At 46.9% G+C, this 22608-nt stretch overlaps 1 protein-coding gene across 2 annotated transcripts in view; it reads right to left on the bottom strand.

The window, feature by feature from the left end:
- Nucleotides 1–21722, bottom strand: part of FXN (frataxin) — a 38686-nt gene extending 16964 nt beyond the window's left edge. Inside the window, exons 1-3 of one of the 2 annotated variants that reach the window (XM_050761244.1) lie at nt 21035–21722; nt 9961–10058; nt 1914–2034 (exon numbers count right to left, since the gene is read on the bottom strand). In XM_050761244.1, the coding sequence (XP_050617201.1) occupies nt 1914–2034; nt 9961–10058; nt 21035–21199 (384 nt within the window). In that variant the 5' untranslated portion in view covers nt 21200–21722. The remainder of the gene's footprint in view (nt 1–1913; nt 2035–9960; nt 10059–21034) is intronic. The other variant, XM_050761246.1, reaches the window with a different exon arrangement.
- Between the last annotated feature and the right edge of the window lie 886 nt (nt 21723–22608).

The raw sequence follows: 22608 nt of genomic DNA, 5'->3' as shown, positions 1-22608 counted from the left end.
ACAAGAGAATCGCTTGAGCCCAGGAGGTGGAGGTTGCGGTGAGCCAAGATCGCGCCACTACACTCCAGCCTAGGCTACAGAGCGAGACTCTGTCTCAAAAAGAAAAAGAAAAAAAAAAAAAAAGACTGACTTCACCACTGGTATCAACCAATCATCTAATTCTGCTCTTCCCTCACTGTCCTTATAGTCAGGCTTGATACCTTCTGGAAGACTTGGTTGCTTGCTCCATCATGTGGAATGCCTTCTCCATCCAGTGCTCCCGCTGCAATTTCCAACACCATTTCTATCCCTTTAGTCTGATGGCTGATTGCCCTCAACAATTCCATGATTGAATCCAAAATACACGCTTTGTGACATTTCCTGGTATTAGTTAATTGCCATCAAGAGGATTAACATCTTTGAGGGGCTGGGCGCTGTGGCTCACACCTGTAATCCCAGCACTTTGGGAGGCTGAGGTAGGAGGATTACTTGAGTTCAGGAGTTCAAAACCAGCCTGGCCAATGTGGTGAAACACTGTCTCTACTAAAAATACAAAAATTAGCTGGGTGTGGGGGCGTGTGCCTGTAATTCCAGCTACTCGGGAGGTTGAGGCAGGAGAATTGCTTGAACCCGAGAAGCAGAGGTTGCAGTGAGGTCATGCCACTGCTCTCCAGCCTGAATAACAGACGGAGACTCCGTCTCAAAAAACAAACAAACAAACAGACAAACAAACCAACCCAGAAAACCATCTTCGAGGGATTTTCTGCCTCTGGCAAAAAAGAACTACTCTAAGGCCTAAGCAATAATTCTAATTCCAAAGGCAGACCCTTGCCCAAATCTGCCACCTGGTGGCCAGTCGATAAAGACCAGCACTTCCCTGGCTTCTAGGATCTGGGGCTAATGTTTCATCCAACTCAGAAGTTCTCACACCAAGCCTGATCTGGTGCCTGTAATCCCAACACTTTGGAAGGCTGAGGGGGGTGGACCATTTGAGGTCAGGAGATCAAGACCAGCCTAACCAACATGGTGAAACCCCATCTTTACTAAAATACAAAAAGTAGCCGGGCATGGTGGCAGATGCCTGTAATCCCAGCTACTCGGGAGGCTGAGGCAGGAGAATTGCCTGAACCCAGGAGGCGGAGGTCACAGTGACCCGAGATTGCGCTACTGCACTCCAGTCTGGGCGACAGAGTGAGACTCCCTCAAAAAAAAAAAAAAAAAAAAAAAAAAAAAAAAAAAAAAAAAAAAAAAAAAAAACAAGTTCTCATACTAGCTGCACACTGGAATTATCTGTGGAGCTTAAAAATTCCAGTGCCCTGCCCAGGCCATGCCACACCCCAGTCCAAGTAATCAAAATCTCTAGGAACAAGACCTAGAGAGACACATTAGAATCCCAGGTGAGCTTTTCAAAAATATGCTTCTCAGGAATGCACCCGACCTACCCCATCACTGTCTCACAGGAGCAGGGCTCAACTCTCTGTAATCTGAATAACTTCTGGGCAGTTCTCTTACCCCTGCTGAAGAACTGTAGGTCTAGTTTGTTGTTTGCTCCATCTGCCTGCCGGACAAACACACATTCTGGCCCCTCTCTGATTTGTCTTCATGGGTATCCACTGAAGCCGGAAAATGAGGCTCAGAGAGGCTGAGTGACTTGCCCAGGGTCACAACAAGCCTGGCAGAGCTGGGCTGCAGCTTGAAGCCTAGTCTTATCTATTTATTTATTTGAGATGGAGTCTCGCTCTGCAGCCCAGGCTGGAGTGCAGTGGTGTGATTTCGGCTCACTGCAACCTCCGCCTCCCGGAGCCCTAGTCTTTTAATCCCACCCACAACTCCATGCTACGTGATGCTTAGCTCTGCTGCAGGGGAATTCTTCATTTTAGTGAACTAAAATTCTTAGAGGGGGAAACAGAAAAATAAAAGAAGTCAAGAGGTACCCCAAAGGAAACATCATAGTCCTCAAAGGTGTATGGCTTGTCTGCAAGGTCTTCAAAAAACTCTGCTAAAGAGTCCAGCGTTTCCTCTGCTAGTCTTTCATAGGTGGTGTCATCTAGAGAGCTGCAGGGGAAACACAAAACCCAAAACACGATTACCAAACACTTCCATTTTACTAATACCAAATTTACACACTTGTTATTTAAGTTCATTAAACTGATGAAAATAACATGTACAAAGTAAAAGTTTGTCCTTTTTTTTTCGAGACGGAGTCTCACTCTGTCACCCAGGCTGGAGTGCAGTATCTGGTCTAAACTCCTGATATCAAGTGAGCCACGTGCCTCGGCCTCTCGAAATGTTAGGATTACAGGTGTGAGGCACCATGCCTGGCCCAAAGTAAAAATTTAAACAGCACGGAAGGGGTTACAGAAAGAAGCAGGCAGCCCCCATTCCCAGAAGCAGCTACAAATAATAGTCCTTTCTGGGCCAGGTGGCAAGGTGGCTCATGCCTGTAATCCCAGCACTTTGGAAGGCCGAGGTGGGTGGCTCACCTGAGGTCAAGAGTTCGAAACTAGCCAGGTCAATATGGCGAAACCCTGTATCTATTAAAAATACAAAAATTATCATGTCCTTTGCAGGGGCATGGATGAAGCTGGAAATCATCATTCTCAGCAAACTAACACATGAACAGAAAACCAAACACCACATGTTCTCACTCATAAGTGGGAGTTGAACAATGAGAACACATGGACACAGGGAGGGGAACATCATACACTGGGGCCTGTCGGGGGGGTGGGGGGCAAGGGGAGGGAGAACATTAGGACAAATATCTAATGCATGAGAGGCTTAAAGCCTAGATGACGGGTTGATGGGTGCAGCAAACTACCATGGCACACGTTTATCTATGTAATAAACCTGCACATTCTGCACATGTATCACAGAACTTACAGTATAATAATAATAATAATAAATTAGCTGTGTGTGGTGGCGTGACCTTGTAGTTCCAGCTACTCGTGATGGTGAGGCACAAGAATTGCTTGAAACCAGGAGGCAGAAGTTGCAGTGAGCTGACATCGTGCCACTGTACTCCAGCCTGGGTGACAGAGCGAGGCTGTCTCAAAAAAAAAAAAAAAAAGTCTTTTCTGTATCCTTCTATCTGCATATTCTTTTTAATATACAAATGAAGCATTTTGCATTTTTTCACTTAATTGTGTCTTAGAAATTTGCATTTTTTCACTTAATTATGTCTTAGAAATTGTTCTATATTAGCACCTATGGATTTTTATAATATTTAATTTTATGTTATTTATCCAGTCCTCTTTAGCTGGACATGAAGGATGCTTCCATTGCTTTTGTTATTAAAATTTTGCTTTTGCCCAAAATTTTGTTGGGCAAATCACAAAGTGGGAGAAAATATTCATATTACATACATCTGAAAAATGATTCATCCAGAATATATAAAGAACACCGGCTGGGCGCAGTGGCTCACGCCTGTAATCCCAGCACTTTGGATGGATGAGGTGAGTGGATCACTTGAGGTCAGGAGTTCGAGATCAGCCTGGCCAACATGGTGAAACTCCGTCTCTACTAAAAATACAAAAATTAGCCGGGCGTAGTGGCAGGTGCCTGTAATCCCAGCTACTCGGGGGCCTGAGGCAGGAGAATCACTTGAACCCGGGAGGCGGAGGTTGCAGTGAGCTGAGATCGCGCCACTGCCCCCTCTACTCTACCCTGGGTGACAGAGTGAGTGAAACTCTGTCTCAAAGAAAAAAAAAAAAAAAAGAAGACCTACAAATAAAGGAAAAAGAAAAATCAACAGAAAAAAATGGGCAAAATACTTGAATAGATTTCATAAATAAAAGATACCCAAATGCCCAATGAACACATAAAAAGGTGTTCAACTTTGTTAATCTTCAGGAAAATGGAAATTAAAAAATCACAGTGAGATGCCACCAGAATGGTTAAAATGTAAAAGGGCGGGAACCCTCGTAGCACCAGTGATGAAAGAGAGAATTTAATGCGGGTGATGTTGGGAAAGATTTTTGTTCAGAAGTATGCCCAGTGCCACACTATGGAAAAGGGGGCAAGCACAAAACTGAGCCAAATCTCCATGGTCTGTCTTTTTGGGCAGAAGACAGGTCAGGCCGTTGGATTCCCTTACACAGACGCCAATAAGAACAAAGGCATCACCTGGGGAGAGGACACACTGATGGAGTATTTGGAGAATCCCAAGAAGTACATCCCTGGAACAAAAATGATCTTTGCCAGCATTAAGAAGAAGGCAGAAAAGACAGACTTGGTAGCTTATCTCAAAAAAGCTACTAATGAATAATAATTATCCACTGTCTTATTTATTACAAAACAGAAATGTCTTATGACCCTTTTATGTGTACCATCGTTTAACAGACCTCATAAACCAGAATTCAGATCATGAATGACTGACAGAATATGTTTGTTGGGCAGTCCTGATTTACCTAAGACTGGCTTGTGGTTAAATGAGTATGTTCGGTGTTTTGAATTTTAATGGTAATTCTGGGCCTGGTGTGGTGGCTCACGCCTATAATCCCAGCACTCTGGGAGGCTGAGGCAGGCGGATCACCTGAGGTGAGGAGTTCAAGACCAGCCTGAACAATATGGTGAAACCCTGTCTCTACTAAAAATACAAAAATTAGCTGGGCTTGTAGTGCACGCCTATAGTCTCCAGCTGCTTGGGAGGCTGAGACAGGAGAATCGCTGAAATCCTGGAGGCGGAGGTTGCAGTGAGCTGAGATTGCGCCACTGCACTCCAGCCTGGGTGACAGAGTGAGACTCCGTCTCAAAAAAAAAAAAAAAAAAAAAAAAAAGGTTGGGTGTGGTGGTTCATGCCTGTAATCCCAGCATTTTGGGAGGCTGAGGCAGGTAGATCACCTGAGGTCAGGAGTTCGAGACCAGTCTTGCCAACATGGTGAACCCTTGCCTCTACTAAAAATATACAAATTAGCTGGGCATGGTGGGGCGAGTCTGTAATCCCAGCTACTCGGGAGGCTGAGGCAGGAGAATCGCTTGAATCCAGGGGGCGGAGGTTGCAGTGAGCCGAGGTGGCGCCACTGCATTCTAGCCTGGGCAACAAGAGCAAAACTCTATCTCAAAACAAAAAACAAAACAAAACAAAACAAAAACACAAAAAAACCCAAGTTACTCTGATTTAGTAAATACTATCATTGTTTATTCCTTCTAAAGATATGATCAGATTTCATTAGTAATGTTCAACTTTTCACAAAGATGATGAATGCCATCTTAAAATCTATTGGAGATTTTTTTATATTTAGATTTATGTAACTGGTTATGTAAATATATTTAAATACTGGAGGAAATTCCTTCACTGTCTCAGAACCCAGCAAGATTCACCTGTATTTTGTGTTCGTTTGCCTCTTAAAGGCAAGGGCTGAAGATAAGGTAGCAATGTCAACTTTATATTTTTGGCCTTAACTGTGCCAATCCAATTAGAATTTTCTGTATCTAAAATGGGTCATTTTACTTACTGAAAGACATTTTAGTGTGGTTTATGTGTAATATCAAAAAAAGATTATTTAACACTTCTCACATTAAAGAAAAAAAAAGAAAAGAAAGAGACAGATCGTATCAAGAGCTGGCCATGGGCTGGGTGCAGTGGCTCATGCCTGTAATACCAGCACTTTGGGAGGTCAAGGGAGAAGGATCACTTGAACCCAGGAGTCTGAGACAACGTAGAGACCCCATCTCTACAAACAAATTAAAAAAACTAGCTGGGTGTGGCACATGCCTGTAGTTCTGGCTCCTCAGGAGCCTGAGGTGGGAGGGATCACCCAAGCCAGGGAGGTCAAGGCTGCGGTGAGCTGTGATGGCGCCATTGCATTCCATCCTGGGTGACAAAGTGAAACCCTGTCTTTACAGTAAAATAAAAGAAAAGAAAAAAGAGCTGGCCAAGAAAAGAAGCAACTAGACTTTTCAGATACTGCTGATAGGCAAGTAAGTTGGACAATCACTTTGGAAAACTGTTGGACAGTATCTACTAAAGTTGAATGCATTTACATGCTATGACCCATCAGTTCCACTCCTAGGGGCTACACCCAACAGAAATGTGTGCCCAGGTTCACCAAAAGACATGTGCTACACTAAAATATTTGTATCATAACTATCCTATAGCCCCAAACTGGAAACTGTCCAAGTACTCCTTTGTAATACCATAGATAAATAAATTATGGTACATTCATACAATGGAATACTACACACTGCAAAATAGAATTGTCTATAGGAACCGTATGGATGAATCTCACAAACATCATTGTGATAGAAAGAAATACACAAGTATACACAAACATGGTTATACTTAATGAGACAGTTTATATAAAGTGAAAAAACAGGCAGAACTAACCTATGCTATTGGCAATCAGAATAGTTAAACTCTGAGGGGTTAATGACTAGAAGGAAGAGAGGGAGGGGTTAATGGCTAGAAGTGAGCAGGCAGCTTGCTTGCAGCGGCTGGTAACATTCTATGTCTTGAGCTTACAGGGTATGTTCACGGGACTGTTCAATTTTTTGCAAATTCATCAAGCTGTATGCTCGTGACTGGACACATTTCTTTACAGATACTATTTTTCAAATTTAAAATTACTTTAAATCCACAGAGACAGAAAGTAGATTAGTGATTGCTGGGTTTTAGGGAAAGGCGGAATGGGGGAGTGACTGCTAATACAAATAGGGTTTCCTTCTGGAGTAATGAAAATGTTCCAGAATTAGATAGTGGTGATAGCTGCACAAACTTGTGAATATACTAAAAACGCTTGCATTATACATTTTAAAGTGGTGAGTTTATGGCATGTAAATTATAACAATAAAAGTATTATTATAATAAATATCCTTGTAAGAGCTTTTGTGCCCCTGTGAGGATATCTTAATATCTGTAGGTTATAAGATATGTAACAGACAACTCCACTATCTGAAAGTTTCCAAGGGGCCTAAAAGTAAGACACCAGGGGCTGCTAGACAATTACTGTAAGACATACAGATCTGCCATATGACCCTCTTCCCCGCCCAGTCCATTACCCACTTCCAGGATACAATGTGGGGAAGGCTACCTGACTGGATTGGTGAGGAGATGTCCTTTAAAAGGAGTGGTTGGCCTGATAGGGTGTGTTTTGAGAGTGAGCTGGAGAGAAAGGGTGTGTTTTGAGAGTGAGCTGGACAGATAGGGTATGTTTTGTGAGTGAGCTGGAGAGAATGGGTAGGAGAGGTTGGTTGACATGTGTTGAAGAATTTGAGAAACATAAAGACACAACCGACTTTATACCTGACAGTTATAAAGTCCAAAGTGAAGAGGTTGGAAGGTGCTACCTGCCAGCAGAGAGCTGGGCCCTGGCAGAAGTGGGCTGTCTTCCTACACATGGCAGGTCAAGGGTGTGCTTCCCACAGGCCAGAGGGAGCTGGACTTGGGGCATCCTGCAAGGGCCCTATGCAACCTCCCAGACTGCCAGAAGGAGTAAGGAGAAAGCGACAGAGAGTCTGTTGAGGGGGGAATGCTGGAAGCCGAGGCTGGAAATGGATGCCACCAAAGCAAAAAACTCAAACATGCAGCATGCTGTGCCCCTTTGAGACTGTGGCAAAGTCAATGAACAGACACCGCAGGCTGGGAGGTTCAGAGGCTCTTCAGACCTTGTGAGCCATGCAAAGCTCTCTGGAAATCTGAGTCTCAGAAAACCTGGAGGGCCAACTGTAAGCCTACGGAGCATATAGCTCTGGGGACAGTTAGAATGTTCCTGAATACGGGTGGCTTCTTATTGTTTTTAATAGATGTGACAAGAAAAGAGTAAGCCAGCAGATGGAATGAAATGGAGCATTGGAAATAAAAGGCTGCACAAACGTGGAAAGTCAAAGGGAGAATCTAAGGCTTTTTCTTTCTTCTTCTTTTTTTGAGATGGAGTTTTGCTCTTGTTACCCAGGCTGGAGTGCAATGGCATGATCTCAGCTCACTGCAGTCTCTGTCTCCCGGGTTCAAGCGATTCTCCTGCCTCAGGCTCCCAAGTAGCTGGGATTACAGGTGCCCGCTACCACGTCCGGCTAATTTTTTGTATTTTTAGTAGAGACACGGTTTCACCATGTTGGCCAGGCTGGTCGTGAGTGAACTCCTGGCCTCAGGTGATCTGCTCGCCTTGGCCTCCCAAAGTGCTGGGATTACAGGCATGAGCCACTGCACTCAGCCAGAGAAGCTAAGGCTTTGAACAGCAAAGGTTTCCCATTGAGCCAAAACAAGAGACCGAGTCCAGCTGCAAAACACAGGCTGAGGGCATTGCTGGTCTCCAATCTTATTGTTTAACATGACCTCATGGTACCTGCCCTTAGGCTGAGAGAGCTGGGCATGGGGGCATGCAAGGAGATACGGCAGCCTGAGGCTCCCATCCAGGGAGGAAATTTGGATGTGGTTCCTGGCACATAGGACTGCCTGAAAGTGAATAAATCAGAAGCCTACTTTTGGGAGAAGCCTACTCTCAAAGAAAAACAAGTCTGGGTTGGGCGCGGTGGCTCATGCCTGTAATCCCAGCACTCTGGGAGGCCGAGGTGGGTGGATCACCCGAGGTCAGGAATTTGAGACTAGCTTGGCCAACATGGTGAAACCCCGTCTCTACTAAAAATACAAAAATTAGCAAGGTGTGGCGCTCATGCCTATAGTCCCAGCTACTCAGGAGGCTGAGGCAGGAGAATTGCTTGAACCCGGGGGGTGGAGGCTGCAGTGAGCCAAGATTGCACCACTGCACTCCAGCCTGGGTCACAGGGTGTGATTTCATAAAAAACAAAACAAAACAACAGAGAGAGAGAGAAAAAAAATGAGTCTGGCCTGAAATAGCTGATTGGAGTCTTAAAACAGCCTGTGGAACCCCAAACTGTTATCAGCAGGAAGTGGGCTGTGAAGGCTGCTCACCCCTGAGGAGGGCACCCTTCCCACTGCCTGCCTCCCCTGTGGCCAAGGAAAATAACAGACAAGGAGGAGGAGGAGGAGCCCCCCGGGAAGCTGAAGCAGGGATTTTGGAGGCAAATGCTCCTCTGCCAGGGTAGAGGTTGACCCAGTGCTGCCCAGCAAGTCTCCAGGGCTGCGGGTGGTCAGCACTGTGCCTCTTTTCCGAATGGAGTTACGGCTGCAGTTATCCTGCCCCTCTCCATCGTGTGTGTCTGTGTGTGTGCGCATGTGTGTGTGTGTCCGTTTGTGTCTGTGTGTAGGTTTTGAAGAAGCCATTACTAAAGCTGACAGAGAGGAGACTGCATGTCACCTGGAAATCTCGGACTTGGAGGTGGCTGTGGTGACCACACAAGCATCGGTTGGCTCTCTTGGGGCTGGGGATAAATGCATCTGAGTGTGGAAGGAGGGTCCATGCAGATACTGGTTGGCAGGGGGTAGACTGTAGCCGTGCCTGACAGCTTTCCGTGGGGAATGCAGTGCTGGCTTCTTCCAGGGCACTCGCTAGACTATATTTCCCAGCCTCCCTTACAGTTAGCTAAGTCCACGCCACTAAGTTCTTCCCACCAGATTGTGAGTGAGGAACAAATGCCACTTCCAGCCCTTCTGTGCTTCTAGCCCTTTCTGGCAAATGGAACTTGGATAAAGTGAATGAGACTCAACAATGCAGAAGATAGTAAGGCACTGACAGATAAGGACCAAACTGGAAGCTGGAGTGAGTGTAGTTCCTAATTTACTTCACAAGGTATGCCAACCTTGTACTGCCCAGAGAGGAGGACACAAACATTATCCGTGTGAGCCATTAAATATTTGGGTCTATTTGTGATAGCAGCATGGCTTGCCCTAACTATTAGTATACTGAATAAAATAATATTGAAACTCTGGAAACAACCTGAATGTCCAACAATAGGGGATGGGTTAAATGGATTATGTCGCATCCATACGATCTAATACTATTTCATTAAAAAGAATGTGGTGGATACTCAGTCACATTGCTGCTCAGGAAGAAAACCAGGTTCTAATGGGAGAGGAAGGGAAGGAGGGAGGAAGATACCTATGAAGTGGAAGGTGTTTTATCTTACCCTGGGTGGCCCAAAGTTCCCGATTTCCTCAAATTCATCAAGTAGACACTCTGCCTTTTGACATTCCGAATCTGGTTGAGGCCACGGAGGTTCGAACTCTGAAAGTCAAAGTTAAGAAGTACATTACTATTCTCAGTGAATTATAACCCATTAATGCATAATTTATATATTGCTACTTCTACATTCAAGAGTGCCTATAACCGGGTGCTCCACTTTTTCTAAGAAAAAGGGAATACGTTACTTTTCTTTAAAAAACAATCTCCTCTTTTCTCTTCTCCTCTCCCCTGGTTCGCGGTTTCCTACTTAGCCCTTCAGAAATGCAAATATAAACTTTCACCTCCCCCTCACCACACATTCCCTGCAGGGCCAGCTTTTCTATCTGTGTGCTCTTGCAGAGCACAGATCTCTCCTCCGCTTGCCAGCAGATTTGCAGACCAAAGCAAACCCACCACAGAACTTTCCCCTCCAGTGGGTGGTGGCCTGGAACTTCCAACCTCGGGGGTTGCCTCAGGACTCTCTTTCACTGGGAGGGCATATTGAAAGCATGCCCACTTGGCCACTGCTACAGCTTATTTCTAACCAGGAAGGTTCCAAGTCAACTTTCCTGTAGAGTAGGCACAGAACTAGCAGAGGGACCCCCCTACTTGCCCTTGCACACTTCCCCCCTTACCTTGTAAAAGTGTCCACTTTCTGCTTCAAAGGGGAAGCAGCACTTTTAAAGAAAGGCAGGACGCTTTGTACCCTTTACCCAAGCTAGTTTTGGAATAAATTCACTTTTTTTTGGTACCAGGCCTTGCTGTTGTTAATTGGACTCTGCATCCGGTGAACAACTAACCCGCATTTTGGTTACACAATCATGCTAAAGTGGTTTTTTTTTTTTTTGGTTTTTGTTTTTGAGATGAAGTCTCACTCTGTCACCCAGGCTGGGGTGCAGTGGCGCGATCTTGGCTCACTGCAACCCCGGCCTCCCGGGTTTGAGTGATTCTCCTGCCTCAGCCTCCTGAGTAGCTGGGACTACAGGTGCCCGCCACCACACCCAGTTTTTTGTATTTTTAGTAGAGATGGGGTTTCACCATGTTGGCCAGGCTGGTCTTGAACTCCTGGCCTCAAGTGATCTGCCTTCCTCAGCTTCCCAAAGTGCTGGGATTACAGGCGTGAGCCACCACACACGGCCCTATGTTAAAGTTTTTTAGGAATATTTCTTAGGATTTTTTTTTTTTTCACCTTTTAGTGCATTACAGTGAGGTCTCCCTGTGTCTCTCTAAGCCCGTGTTGTCCAATAGGCTAGCCAACAAGCCACATGTAGCTATTTACATTTAAATTTAATGAGGTAAAATAAAGTCAGCTCCTCAACTGCACCACCAGTTTCAAGAATCCTGTGGCTACATGTGGCTAGTGGTGCAGACACAGCATTTCCATCACATCAGGAAGGTCTGCAGGGCAGGGCTACTGCAGGCTGTTCAGGTTACAGAGTGGTTAGCAGGAGGCTGGGAGGCATCCACAATGCTCTTAAAAGGTCACTAAGAGAAGCAACAGGAAATAGTAAGAGGCAGAAGCCTGCTGAAGTCCAGAAGATTGGCTCTGACTGCTGACTGCTGTCTGACAGATCTTATTAGCAAGATCTGCAGGAGAGAATGTGACCTGTCGATTTTTTTTTAGTCCCTAACTGCTGAGCATCCAGGCGACAGGGTCTGAGTTGATTACCACCAGCTCTGCTGACCAGCTGGGGAGATGAGGGAAATAATCAGACAAGAGCCAGTGGGGCAGAAGAGTGGTGCAGCTGGAGTGGAGAGATGCAGGGGAGTTGATGGAGGGAGGCGGGGGTGGCCTGGGTCTTGCCAAGGACCTCAGCTCGACCTCCTCCTGGGAAGGCACTGAAGGGCTTTAAGAGATTGGAGATAAGATTTACATTCTCCAAAGGTCACTGGTTGCCATGAAGAGAACAGGTGAGAGACTGTTACTGCTCTTGAGCCAGCAGTGCCCTTAGCAAACTCAGAAAAGGGAAGGCAGAAGGCACAGGGCTGGGAAGTGAGTGGAGAAGGAAACGGGCTGGTGGACAGTGGAGTGGGAGGTTAGGGCAGAGCGCAGACCTTAGAAACACATGGCTCTGAAGAAGTGAGAGGGCAGCCATGATAACCACTGTTAGAGCTATTGCACATTCTAGAGTGTTCACCGTCTGCTTGACACTGCTCTCAGCCTTTACATAAATGGACTCAGTCCTCATTACAATCCTGTGAGGGACGTACTCTTATTACAATCCTTATTCTCAATAGTTATGTGCTACAAAGTTGCCACAAACACTCAAGGAGCACATTATTTATAGGAGAAATACAAGGCCACGTCCTCCTTAACCTGCTGGTTACAACATTGTTACCAATCGATCAATATATAACCTTATTTCTGTTTAAAGACACCTTATGAAATATATAGTTGATTCATTAACACTGATCTTGGCTGGGCATGGTAGCTCACACCTGTAATCCCTGCACTTTGGGAGGCCAAGGTGGGAGGATTACCTGAGCTGAAGAATTTGAGACCAGCCTGAGCAACATAGAGAGATCTCATTTCAACTTGAAAAATAAAAAACATGAGGCTAGGCGTTGTGGCTCATGCCTATAATCCCTGCACTTTGGGAGGCAGAGGCGGGTGGATCACCTGAGGTCAGGAGTTCAAGACTAGCCTGGCCAACATGGTGAAACCCCGTCTCTACTAAAAACACAAAAATTAGCGAGGTGTGATAGCATGTGCCTGTAATCTCTGCTACTCAGGAGGCTGAGGCAGGAGAATTACTTGAATCCGGGAGGTGGAGGTTGCAGTGAGCCAAGATTGCACCATTGCACTCCAGCCTGGGCGATGAGCAAAATTCCACCTAAAAAAAAAAGAAATCAAAAACATCTGGGTGTGGTGGGGTGCCCCTGTAGTCCCAGCTACTCAGGAGGCCGAAACAGAGAGGTAGAGGCTTCAGTGAGCTATGATTACACCACTGCACTCCAACAGCCTGGGCAACGAGGGAGATCCTGTCTCAAACAACAGCAACAAATTAATTGACCTCAGGACAACAGCACCTTAACTCATGCCTGACAAAGCTTCTCTAACACATGCATATTCTCTGTAATGAACATCACAGCCTCCTTGTGCTGAACTTTGCACTACACTTGGAGACAATTTTAACAGAGAAATCACCAGAAAAAAGCATAAAAATGTGAAAAACATGGCATTAACCAGACCGTGAAAAGGACACTCTTTACACTATGACAGCTGAAATAAGAAGGCAGGGCAGCACTTTGTCGAACCTTGGCTGGGAACATGAGCCTGGAGGAGCTCACATTTTTTTGCCGCTCTGCACACATCTTTGAAACGACCACAAAAGAGCCAGGGGTACTGATTTTGGGGGAACAGATTTTAGCAAGTGGGCAAATTCACAAGTAGAGAATCTTAACAAATCAGGATCAACAATTGTGTTTTACAGATGAGGAAACTGACGCACCAAAGGGTAACTTGCTTACACAGATACAGAGACATTAAGTGGCAGAGCTGGGATTGAACCCAAGCTGTCTGGCCCCAGAGTGTGTGCACAGTGGAATGAATTGTTTTCCCAGCAATCAGAGCAGTGCTCAAAACATCCAAGGAAAAGCGTCTGAGAATGTCAGGCGCACCTCGGGGAAGTTCCCCAAATCTCCAGGATCCTGGCCCTTCAAACCTTAGTTGTCTTAGTCGCTGATACCTTCACAATAGCTGTTTTTGTTTGTGTGTGTGTGTTTTTAATTTAATAGAGATTTGATGGTTGTTATTGGTGGGAGGTTTGGTCAAATGTAGATTACTCATTCAAAGGCACAAGTAGAAGTCTTTCTTCGGCTCTTTTTAATCATAAAAAGGAACCATTGCCAAATACTCCTTGCTTTATATCCTACCTGCTTTTGTCAGTTTAATATTCCTTGGGCAACTGCTAAATCTTTTGGAACCTCAGTTTACTCCTCTGAAGGAAGGGATCATGGTACTCACAACAAACCTCACAATCGTGAGCATAAAACAAGAGAACAGAAATACCCCAAGTACAGAGCCTGAGGGTGTTCAGGCTCTGAACAAAAGCATGGAGACCTAGGTCAGAGGCAAATGTCGGCCTCTGCCTGAGGGAGGCTCCATTCTGTTCTGCTTGAGGGAGGCAAAGCTTGGAGGTCAAGGTCATAGGATGAGTGTTTTCTTTCTTTTTCCTTTTTTTTTTTTGAGACGGAGTCTCACTCTGTCACCTAGGCTGGAGTGTAGTGGCATGATCTCGGCTCATTGCAACCTCTGCCTCCCGGGTTCAAGCGATTCTCCTGCCTCAGCCTCCTGAGTAGCTGGGATTACAGGCATGTGCTACCATGCCCAGCTAATTTTTATATTTTTAGTAGAGGCGAGTTTTCACCATGTCGGCCAGGCTGTTCTTACTCCTGACCTCATGATCCACCCACCTTGGCCTCCCAAAGTGCTGGGATTATAGGCGTGAGCGACTGCACCTGGCCAGGATGAGTGTTCTTTCTAAAGCCACCCAGTGGCCACCTCTCCTTCTAACTCCAGGTCACCCGTGAACCCTTGGACCACAAGTCATGCTAGGCTTGCCTAGCTTGAGTCTTCAGATGTGTGTGCTCGCTCACACAGTGCCAGCTCATGGGATGCAGTTGAGGAAATAGTAGTTTCTGGGCCTAAAGTCTCAGGCCCATGGGTCAGGAACCACTTGACCCAATCGTTGCCCATCCCCTGGTAAGGACTGGCCTGGGTGGCCAGCAAGGAGCCCAGCTTTCCTTCCCAGGTGTCCCCTTGACGCCCCCAGCCCCGTCAAACCACAGCACTTGAAGAGTGAATCAGGACTTATGCCTCGCAGGGGGAGGATGAACTGGTACAACCACTTTTGGCATCAAATGAGTTGACTATTGGCTGGCCCTTTGCCCAGCAATTCCATTCTGAGAAATTCACCTGAAAGGAACTTCTGTCCATGCACAAGAACAGTCACAGCAGCACCATCATAACAGAACACTGCAACCAACCCAATGTCACCTAAAGGAGCCTGGGGAGAGTGTGACATAGAGTGTGATATATTCACCCAACTGGACACTATCCAGCAGTAAAAGCAAATAAATGACAACTGCATGCATCCATACAGATGACGCTCAAAAACAGTGTTGAACAAAAGGGGGCAAGCCACAGCAGAACAGATACGGCAGAACACCTTGTATATAAACAATACATGGATTGGGGGAGATACAGAGGAGGTCAAACTCTAAGAAAAGGAGCGCATGATTAACAGAATTCGGGCTGGCAGATTCCTCTAGGGAGGATGGGGCAGTGATGGGGTGAGGACAAGGGCCTCCTGAGGAACAAGTAAATTCTATCTTTTAACCTGGTGTCAGGGATACAAGTATTTGTTATTTGTCTTAGTCTGGGATGCTATAACAAAATACCAGCCACTGGGTGGCTTATAAACAATAGAAATGTGCTTCTCAGAGTCCTGGAGGGTGGGAAATCCAAGATCAATGCACCAACAGCTCTGGTGTCTGGCGAGGGCCAGTTTCCCGGTTCATAGATGATGCCTTGTCACTGCGTAAGGGTGAACAAGCTCTGTTGGGCTATTTTAGAAGGGCACTAATCCCAATCATACGGGCTCCACCCTCATACCTCATCACCTCCCAAGGGCCCCACCTCCTAATATCACTTCAGTGATTAGGTTTTAACATATGAATGATGAGGTGACACAAACATGCAGACCATAGCATTTATTATTAGTTTTTAAGCAGTATAAATATTTACTTATTTATTTTTCTGAGACAGAGTCTTGCTCTGTCGCCCAGGCTGGAGTACAGTGGCGCCATCTGCAAGCTCACTGCAAGCTCTGCCTCCCGGGTTCACACCATTCTCCTGCCTCAGCCTCCCAAGTAGCTGGGACTACAGGCGCCCGCCACCATGCCCGGCTAATTTTTTCTTTTGCATTTTTAGTAGAGACGGGGTTTCACCGTATTAGCCAGGATGGTCTCAATCTTCTGACCTTGTGATCCACCCACCTCGGTCTCCCAAAGTGCTGGGATTACAGGTGTGAGCCACCGTGCCTGGCAGCAGTATAAATATTTATATATCCTTTTCTATGTGGAAATTTGTGTAAATTATCTGCAAGACAATCAAAATGATTTGAAAGTGAGTGAAGGTATAACCTGCTTGTTAGGCCTAAAGTCAAAAGGTCATAGGATCACAGGTGATGGTCTTGTCCCTCTAGGAAAATAGATGTCTAAAAGCTGTCCAAGGCATGCAGAAGTGGATGCCACAGGAGCTTATTGAGTTATTTAAGAGGCAGCATGCTATGGTTTGAATGTCTGTCACCTCCGAAACTCATGTTGAAACTTAATTCTCAACGTGGCAGTATTGAGAGGTGGGGCCTTTAAGAGGTGACTGGGTCATGAAGGTTCTTCCCTCAAGAATGGATTAATCCATTCATAGATGAATGGGTTATCATGGGAGTGAAACTAGTTAGGCTTTATGAGAAAAGAAAAGAGGTAACACAGTCAGCCCCTTACCATATGACGTCCGTGCCGCCTCAATACTCTGCAAAGTCCCTACCAGCAAGAAGGGACTGCACCTTGGACTTAGCCTCCAGAGCAGTAAAAAAACCATTATTTTACCATACAAATTGCCCAGTTTCAGGTATTCTGTTACAAGCAACAGAAAATGGACTAAGACACATCCAGTTATCTCCTCCTCAAAGCTGTCTCCAGTATTTAAGAGGAAACGTTAAAGACGCAGCCCCTGTCACATCCCTCCATCAAAAAACACAGGCTGCCTTTTGGAACCAGAGTCCTTTCCAGCCTCCGGGTAAGTAAGGTTGGGGCTGGGGACTTTGGGGTTGTGCTCTTAAAAGCCATTTCTGTGGATTCTTGGTTCTGCTGAGTAGCCAGATCTGAGAACCAATGATCAGGCACTAAATACGCTGTTCCACGTGGTGGTCACCAGCCCCCGTGGCTACTGAGCACTAGAAATGTGGCTAATGGGACTGAGGACCTGGATTTTCGACTTTATTTAATTTTAATTATTTGAGGTGATAATAAAGTAATAACGTTATTAAGATACTTTTTCTCTTTTTTCCTTTTTTTTTGGAGATGGAGTCTCGCTCTGTCGCCCAGACTGGAGTGCAGTGGTGTGATCTCAGCTCACTGCAACCTCCGCCTCCCAGGTTCAAGCAATTATCCTGCCTCAGCCTCCTGAGTAGCTGGGATTACAGGCGCCCGCCACCACACCCAACTAATTTTTGTATTTTTAGTAGAGACAGGGTTTCACCATGTTGGCCAGGCTGGTCTCAAACTCCTGACCTCAGGTGATCCGCCCATCTCGGCCTCCCAAAGTGCTGGGATTACAAGCGTGAGTGACCACACCCTGCCTAGGAGACATTTAAGTGTGTTTGGAACAACTTGACTATGTGAACCATCATTTTCAATTGTCAATTTTATAAAACTAAATAGAGATCGAGCATTTACTTGGAAATTGTGAATTGAGATATGCTGGAAGTATATGAGTATGAAAGAGTATGTAAGATATCTAATTACTGATTTTTGTGTGTGTGTGACACATTTTTTTGTGTGTGTGACACAAGTATGTAAGATATCTAATTACTGATTTGTGTGTGTGCGTGTGACAGAGTCTCCCAAAATCTCGGCTCACTGCAACGTCTGCCTCCTGGGCTCAAGTATTCTCATGCCTCAGCCTCCTGAGTAGCTGGGACTACAGGCACCCACCCCATGCCGAGCTAATTTTTAGTAGAGATGGGGTTTCACCATGTTGGCCAGGCTGGTCTTGAACTCCTGATCTCAGATGATCCACTCCCCTCAGCCTCCCAAACTCCTGGGATTACAGGCATAAGCCACAGTGCCTGGCCTCATTACTGATTTTTAAAATACTGATTACATGTTGGAACGATAAAATTTTGTATGTACTAGGTTGAATAAATATGTTGTTGAAAATGATTTTTTTTCTTTTTAACTAGAAAATGTAGAATTATGTGTGTGGCTCCCATTCTGTTTCTGTTGAACAGCTGCTCTAGAAGTAGATGTAAGGGATAGAGAAAATGGTCGGGAAGAGGCCTTCAAGTGAACTCAGTTTCTGATGAATTTTGGAGACCAAGGGGACCTTAGGGTCAATCCAGGACAGTCAGGGCTTTAAAATAATTAAACAGGATGTGGCCCCAGTTGCCACTGCCATCCACCCAACTCCTCAAATACCCAAGATGTGCAAGGGAACTGTGGAACAGACAGGTTAAACAAATGTGATTAATTCAGTATGGAAAAAAGACGCCCAGCTGGTGACAGAGGTTGCTAACCATCTATCCATAAACCCAGTGTCCACCTCCTGGGTGCCAGCGTCAAGTTGGGTGTGTTTGTCAGTCAACAGCCCTTAACAGCCACCAGGTACCATCCAAAAAACTGTACCACCTCTTGTCATTCTCCCAAATTAAAAACTCTGCTGACTGCCGGATGCGGTGGCTCACGCCTGTAATTCCAGCACTTTGGGAGGGCAAGGCGGGCGGATCACCTGAGGTTGGGGGTTCGAGACCAGCCTGACCAACATGGAGAAACCCATCTCTACTAAAAAATTAGCCTATAATCCCAGCTACTCAGGAGGCTGAGGTAGGAGAATCATTGAACCCGGGAGGCAGAGGTTGCAGTGAGCCGAAATTGTGCCACTGCACTCCAGCCTGGTGACAGAGTGAGACTCCGTCTCAAAAAAAAAAAACAGAAAAAACAACTTTGCTGACACCCCATGCTGTCCACACAGGCAGGGGTAGAAGCCCAACACGCAGCAGCTCAGGTAGTGCACAGAAGCCAAGTAATACATGTCTGCTTTCCTAGAGGGGGTCTAAGGACCATCATGGCCACACTTGCCTATTTTTCCAGAGATGCTGGGAAATCCATTTTATTTTTTATTTTTATTTATTATAATTATTTTTTGAGATAGATTCTTGCTCTGTCACCCAGGCTGGAGTGCAGTGGGCGATATTGGTTCAATGCAACCTCCGCCTCCCGGGTTCAAGTGATTCTCCTGCCTCAACCTCCCGAGTAGCTGGGATTACAGGCGCGCGACACCACGCCCGGCTAACATTTCTTTCTTTCTTCTTTTTCTTTTTTTTTTTTTTTTTTTTTGAGACGGGGTCTCGCTCTGTCACCCAGGCTGGAGTGCAGTGGCCGGATCTCAGCTCACTGCAAGCTCCACCTCCCGGGTTTACGCCATTCTCCTGCCTCAGCCTCCCGAGTAGCTGGGACTACAGGCGCCTGCCACCTCACCCGGCTAGTTTTTTTTTTGTATTTTTTAGTAGAGACGGGGTTTCACCGGGTTCGCCAGGATGGTCTCGATCTCCTGACCTTGTGATCCGCCCGTCTCGGCCTCCCAAAGTGCTGGGATTACAGGCGTGAGCCACCGCGCCCGGCCTTTTTTTTGTATTTTTCAGTAGAGACAGTGTTTCACCACGTTGGCCAGGCTAGTCTTCAACTCCTGACCTCAGGTGATCCACCTGCCTAGGCCTCCCAAAGTGCTGGGATTATGGGCATGAGCCACCGCGCCCTGCCAGGAAATCCATTTTCTAAGTCCCAACTTTTAAGCACTGGCAACCAATCCCAAAGCTGCTTCAAACACAATGCGGGCCAAATAACACGTGTAAGTGGGAAGTTTAAGCCTAAAGTACAAACTCTGGGGAGCAACACAAATATGGCTTGGACTTGGCCTGCCTCTTTCATCTCCCCTAATACATGCCCAGCCACTCAGAAGGGATCCCCTTCCGCCTTCCCTGCCTTTGCCCAGACGGTTCCCTCCTTGTGGAACACCCTCCACCACTTCCTTGGCATCTTCAAGACCCTCATTAAATACCCCGTCCTCCCCTTGAGGAATCTTCCTCATCCCCTCAGCCATTCTTTGGGTTTCCTCCTTTCAAGTCGTGGCATAACTGGGCCAGATATTTCTTTGTACGCCCAAGGGAAGAAAGGGGAACTAATTTGAAGTTCTGAAGACTTTATCTATGTTATTACCACTTAATCCTCACACCAGGTCCGCAAAATGGGCGTCACCTTTATCTTCTCCCTACAGAAAACAAAGCCACGTCTCAGAGAGGTTAGGGGATCTCCCAAGGTCACACAGCTCTGCGGAGTGGGGCAGAATTTGGAATGAAGGTCGGGTCATTTTCCAGAAGCCAGGGCCCCTGCTGCTCTAGCTACTCTGCAGCTCTGAAAGTTTCACCTCGCTCCAGGAAAGCATTTCGTTCAAAAAATCTAGCCTTAAAAATACTAGGTATGGCCGGGCACGGTGGCTCAAGCCTGTAATCCCACCACTTTGGGAGGCCGAGACGGGCGGATCACGAGGTCACAAGATCAAGACCATCCTGGCTAACACGGTGAAACCCTGTCTCTACTAAAAAATACAAAAAACTAGCCGGGTGAGGTGGCGGGCGCCTGTAGTCCCAGCTACTCCGGAGGCTGAGGCAGGAGAATGGCGTGAACCCGGGAGGCGGAGTTTGCAGTGAGCTGAGATCCGGCCACTGCACTCCAGCCTGGGCGACAGAGCGAGACTCCGTCTCAAAAAAAAAAAAAATACTAGGTATGTGCGCGCCCGTGCGCGCCAACACACACACACACACACGTTATATACACGTTATATATAGATACACACAGACACACACATGATGTGTATGTATATACTAGAAGATACCACCTATTAATATTCCTGAAACAAGTTATCGGTGCGAAGTGACAAGCATGGAGACAGCCGCAGACCCCTCGGAACCGGTCCCCTCCACCGGCCTGCCCTGCCTTCGCCCGTGCCGTGCGCTGCAGTCGCACTGCAGGACAAAATGTCCCCTTTTCCATCGGAAAGCAGAAGCCAGTGCAAATGCAACCGGGAGAACTAGAGAACGGAGTTGCAAGGCCGCTACCGCCGGACCGCCCTGAGACCAAGCAGGGTGAGCTAGACCGGCGCGCGTACCCGGAGCGTCCACGGCGTGCGCGGCACCTCCCTACGCCGGCGTGCGGCGCGCGGCGTGCGGCCCGCGGCGGTTCCCGGCGCGGATACTCACGGTGTGGTGGGTTGTGCAGGTCGCATTGATGCCGGTGCGCAGGCCCCGGCGGCTGCAGAGCTGGGCCAACTCTGCCAGCCGCGGGGCCCGGGTGAGGGTCTGGGCCTGGGCCGGGCTGGGGGACGCCAGGAGGCCGGCAACTGCGCGGCGCCCGAAAGTCCACATGCTGCTCTGGGTCTGCCGCCCGCTCCGCCCTCCAGGGCGGGGTGCTGCGGCGACCCCTGGTGGCCACTGGCCGCAGGCACTCTTCTGTGGGGAAACAGCCTGAGGTTAGACCTCAGGAAGAACTTCCCAGCTTAGCACTATTCGTGCATTTAACAAAAATGGAGAGCCTGCTTTGTGCAAAGCACGGAGTGCAACCAGGACCCCTGATCCCAGGGAGACTACAGCCTGGTGTCCCGCCGCTTCAAAAATTCTCAACAGGAGGATCTTGGGAGCTCTGTCTTGCTGGGAAGTGGGTGCATGCACGAATTGAGGCTGCTTGGCCGCCGGTATGGGTTTACAGCAGTTGGGTATGTGGGGCCAGGAGACGGATGCCTTGTGTAAATCTGTACTCTGCCCACTTCCTAGCTGTGTGACCAACGGGCAAGTTAATTAACCTCTCTGTGCCTTGTTTATAAAATGCAGTTTATAAAAGTTCCTGCTTCATAGGATTGTGGTAAGGATAAAATGAGTTAAGCCCTGTAAAGTTTTTTTGGACAGGGCATGGTTCCTGTTAAGTGCACAATAAATATTGTTAATAGATTTTGTTTGTTTATTTATTTTTGAGACGGAGTCTCACTCTGTCCCCCAGGCTGGAGTGCAGTGGTGCGATCTCGGCTTACTGCAAGCTCCGCCTCCCCGGTTCACGCCATTCTCCTGCCTCAGCCTCTCGAGTAGTTGGGACTACAGGCGCCCGCCACCACACCCGGCTAATTTTTTTTTTTTTTTTTTTTTTTTTTAAGTAGAGACGGCGTTTCACCGTGTTAGGATGGTCTCAATCTCCTGACCTCGCGATCCACCCGCCTCATTTATTTGTTTGTTTGAGACAGAGTCTCACTCTGTAGCCCAGGCTGGAGTGCAATGGTGCGGTCCTGGCTTACTGCAACTTCCCCCTCTAGGGCCCAGGCAGTCCTCCCATTTCAGCCTCCCAAGTAGCTGGGACTACAGGTGTGTGCCACCACACCCAGCTAATTTTTGTATTTTTTGTGGAAAGGGTTTCATTATGTTGCCCATGGTGGTCTTGAACTTCTAGGCTCAAGCAATCCTTCCGCCTGGGCCTCAAAGTGCTGAGACTGTAGGCATGAACCACCCACCGTGCTTTGCCTATTGTTGATAGATTTTAAAATAGAATTTTATTTCCGTTACATATTACAAAAGGATGCAAATTGTGAAAGTTTTCTTCACATTTTATATATGCTTTAGATGATGTCAAATGTGAGCCGAGTGTGGTAGTGCATGCCTGTGATCTCAGCTACTCAGGAGGCTGAGGCAGGAGGATCACTTGAGCCTGGGAGCTCAAGGCTGCAGTGAGCCAAGATTGTGCCTGTGAATGAATAGTCACTGCATCCCAGCCCGGCCATCATAACAAGATA

This window comes from Macaca thibetana, chromosome 15 (genome assembly GCF_024542745.1).
Source record: "Macaca thibetana thibetana isolate TM-01 chromosome 15, ASM2454274v1, whole genome shotgun sequence".
Lineage (NCBI taxonomy): Eukaryota > Metazoa > Chordata > Mammalia > Primates > Cercopithecidae > Macaca > Macaca thibetana.
The sequence above is the reverse complement of the archived record's forward strand: the minus strand, read 5'-3'. Positions and strand labels throughout refer to the sequence as shown.